The sequence below is a fragment of the Eimeria mitis genome, genomic scaffold, assembly GCF_000499745.2.
Source record: "Eimeria mitis Houghton genomic scaffold, Emh_scaff1739, whole genome shotgun sequence".
Classification (NCBI taxonomy): Eukaryota; Apicomplexa; class Conoidasida; order Eucoccidiorida; family Eimeriidae; genus Eimeria; species Eimeria mitis.
Genome location: NW_013570055.1, coordinates 3,348 through 6,363, shown reverse-complemented (window position 1 = coordinate 6,363; position 3,016 = coordinate 3,348). Strand labels below are relative to the sequence as shown.

At 63.7% G+C, this 3,016-nt stretch overlaps 1 protein-coding gene across 1 annotated transcript in view; it reads right to left on the bottom strand.

Moving 5' to 3' along the window:
* Positions 1-3,016, bottom strand: part of EMH_0042650 (uncharacterized protein) — a gene marked incomplete at both ends in the record, with an annotated part of 8,405 nt that overhangs the window by 4,189 nt on the left and 1,200 nt on the right. The window contains 1 exon segment of the mRNA XM_013495763.1: positions 9-2,918. Within this exon segment, the coding sequence (XP_013351217.1) occupies positions 9-2,918 (2,910 nt within the window).

The following is a 3,016-nucleotide window of genomic DNA, read 5'->3' as shown; positions in this document are numbered from 1 at the left end:
GGTAGTAGTGGCGGTGATGAGGGTGCTGGCTTGGGGGCGAAGGGATCCGCTGTGCTTCTATGCTGCTCAGATGCAGCTCCTGCAGCCCACGTAGGCGGCGCCCATCCCCATGGGGCCCTGAAGCTCTTCTACTCTGCTGCTGCTGCTGTTGCTGCTGCTGCTGCTGCTGCTGACTCGCGTATAGAAAATGCGAATGCCACGCGCCCAGAGCCCCAGTAGCAGCCATATACTGTTCATACGCTTGTTGCTGCTGCTGCTGCTGCTGCTGCAGCGCGCTGTGGCTCCTGAACTCTGCATCTCTCTCGCTGCGCCGGTGGTTCCGCCCGCGGTCCCACCTAGGGTACCCGAAGGCTGCGAAGTCTGCTGCTGCTGCTGCTGCTGCTGCTGCTGCTGCTGCTGCTGCGTTCTCCCCAGAGGCCGGAACAGAGCCGCGCTGGCCCCACGCCGCCGCAGCTGCTGCAACATCTGCTGGGCTCCACTGCTCTGCCCCCCCCTGCTGCTGCAGCTGCTGCAGCTGCTGCAGCTGCTGCAGCTGCTCCTGATGCTCCCTCATATACCCCGGGACGCACGGCGTCAGGCCCACCCCGGGCACCCACACCATGAAGGGAGGCCCGCCCCACTGCTGCTGCTGCTGCTGCTGTTGCTGCTGCTGCTGCTGCCCGCCGCTCCCCCGGTGCCAGCGGCCCTGCTGCTGCTGCTGATGCTGCGGACTGCGCCTCTCCTCACCAGCTGCAGGGTACTGCATCGTCTGCTGCTCTGCTGCAGCAGCAGCTTGCTGCTGCAGCTGCAGCAACTGCTGCTGATACAGCATAAAGCCAGCAGGCTGCGACACCGGCAGCCAGCCAGCCCCTGAAGGCACCATACCGGGGACGTAGTTCATCGGGCTCTGCGGGTCTGCTGCTGCTGCTGCTGCTGCTGCTGCTGCTTGCTGATGCAGCTGCAGCAGCATACGGGGATGGAAGAGATGGGGGTACAGATGCGGAGCAGCGGCGGGGTGTGGCAGCTGCTGCTGCTGCGCGTAGGAGCCTGCATACCACTGTTGCTGCTGTTCATCTTGCTCCTGCTCCTGCTCCTGCTCCTGCTGCTGCTGCTGCTGCTGCTGCTGCTCTCGCTGCCCATACGCGCGGCGGCTCCCATTCTGTGGGGTCCCTGGAGTAGGCGGAGAGGGGGTTGTTCGCCTCTCTCGTTCGCCTGTGTCTTCACTTTGCCGCTGCTGCTGCTGCTGCTGCTGCCGCTGCTGCTGCTGCTCCTGCTCGCCTTCTCCGTCGCTGTTCTTGGTGCGCCCTTGCCGCTGCTGCTGCTGCTGTTGCTGCTGTTCATCTTGTTCCGGATGCTCCTTCTGCTGCCCCGCCTGCTGTTTATCGTGCTGCTGCTCCTCCTGCTGTTGTTCCTCCCGTTTCTGCTGCTCCTGTTGCTGCTGCTGTTGCTGCTGCTGCTTCTGCTCTTCCGTGTTTCCGGGAAGTGTCTCTGCGGAGTCTGTCTTCCCTGTGCACGCTTCAGGCTGCTGTTGCTGTTCATCTTGCTGCTGCTGCTGCTGCTGCTGCTGTTGCTGCTGCTGCTGTTGCTGCAGGTCCGGGCTTCTGTTTCTGCGGATGCTGGGGGATTTGGAGGACTCACTACGGGCGCCTGTTTCTGCCTTTTCAGTGTCTCCTTCAGCTTGCACCTGTCGTTCCTGCTGCTGCTGCTGCTGCTGTTGCTGCTGTTGCTGCTGCTGCTGCTGCTGCGAGTGCGCAGGGGAGTCTGGCAGCCCCTCCGAGTTGCTGTGTACAGCTGCGCGGTATCTGCTGCTGCTGGGGGTGAAGACAGCCGCCTCTCTCCTCATTTCTGTTCTGACTGCTGCAGGGGCTGATCGCGCTGTAAAGCCATCCGCGCCAGCAGCAGCAGCAGCAGCAGCAGCAGCAGCAGCAGAAGCAGCAGCAGGAGGTGCAGCTGCTAGAGATTCCGAGACCCGCTCAGGAGACAGATGCGGCCGCTGCTGCCCCGGGCCTCCCCTGTGGCCCTGCTGATGCCCAAAGGCATTCGCACCCCTGCGGCCACTGCGCTGCTGCTGCTGCTGCTGCTGCTGCCGCTGCTGCAGGTCTTGTTCGTGGGCTTGTGTGCGCAAGTACTCCTGCTGCTGCTGCTGCAGCAGCGGCAGGTCCCCGTGCATGTGTACGAAGGCAGGGTGTAGCATCCAATAGGGGAGAAACGGCGGAAACCCCAAAAGACCTGTTGCTGCTGCTGCTGCTGCTGCTGCTGCTGCTGCGTCTTCTGAGCCCCTCGGCAGCTGGCCTGTCATGCGAAGCTGCTGCTGCTGGTAGTAGTGCAGTTGCTGCAAATAAAAGTGGTGCTGCATCTGGCGGTGAGCAGCAGCAGCAGCAGCTGCTGCTGCTGCTGCATGCTGACTGTTCTCGTAGCCCCCCTCAGGGGTACCCGATGCTGCTGCTGCTGCACCCAGCGGCCTCTGCTGCTCGGAGTCCTGCTGCTGCTGCTGGTGCTGCTGCTGCCATTGGTGTCTGCGCAGCACTTCTTGCTGCTGCTGCTGCCAGTAGGGGTGCTGCCAGGGCTGCTGCTGCCACAGCTGCTGCTGCCACAGCTGCTGCTGCTGCCGCCACTGCCGCTGCTGCGCCGGGTTCTCAGCTGCTGCATGCGGCATATGAGGCCAGTAGTAGCCTGCGGGGTGTATGTACGCTGGATCCCTGTGGGCCTCTGGGGGGCCCCCTTCTGCTGTCTCGGGGCCCTCTTCGCTTCCCTCTTGCTGCTCCTCAAGCTGCTGCTGTTGCTGCTGCTGTTGCTGCTGCTGCTGCTGCTGCTGCTGCCGCTCCTGACCGGGTTTGTCTCTGAGGCGCTGCAGCACCGCCTTGGGCGCTCCGTCGCCGGGAACTTCATCGTCATCCTCCTCCTCCTCCTGCTGCTGCTGCTGCTGCCGCCTGCTGCCTCTGTGCAGCAGCTCTCCAGTGGAGGCCCTACGAACTCGCGTTGCTGCTGCTGTTGCTGTTGCTTTTGCTGCTGTTGCTGCTGCTGCTGCTGCTGCAGA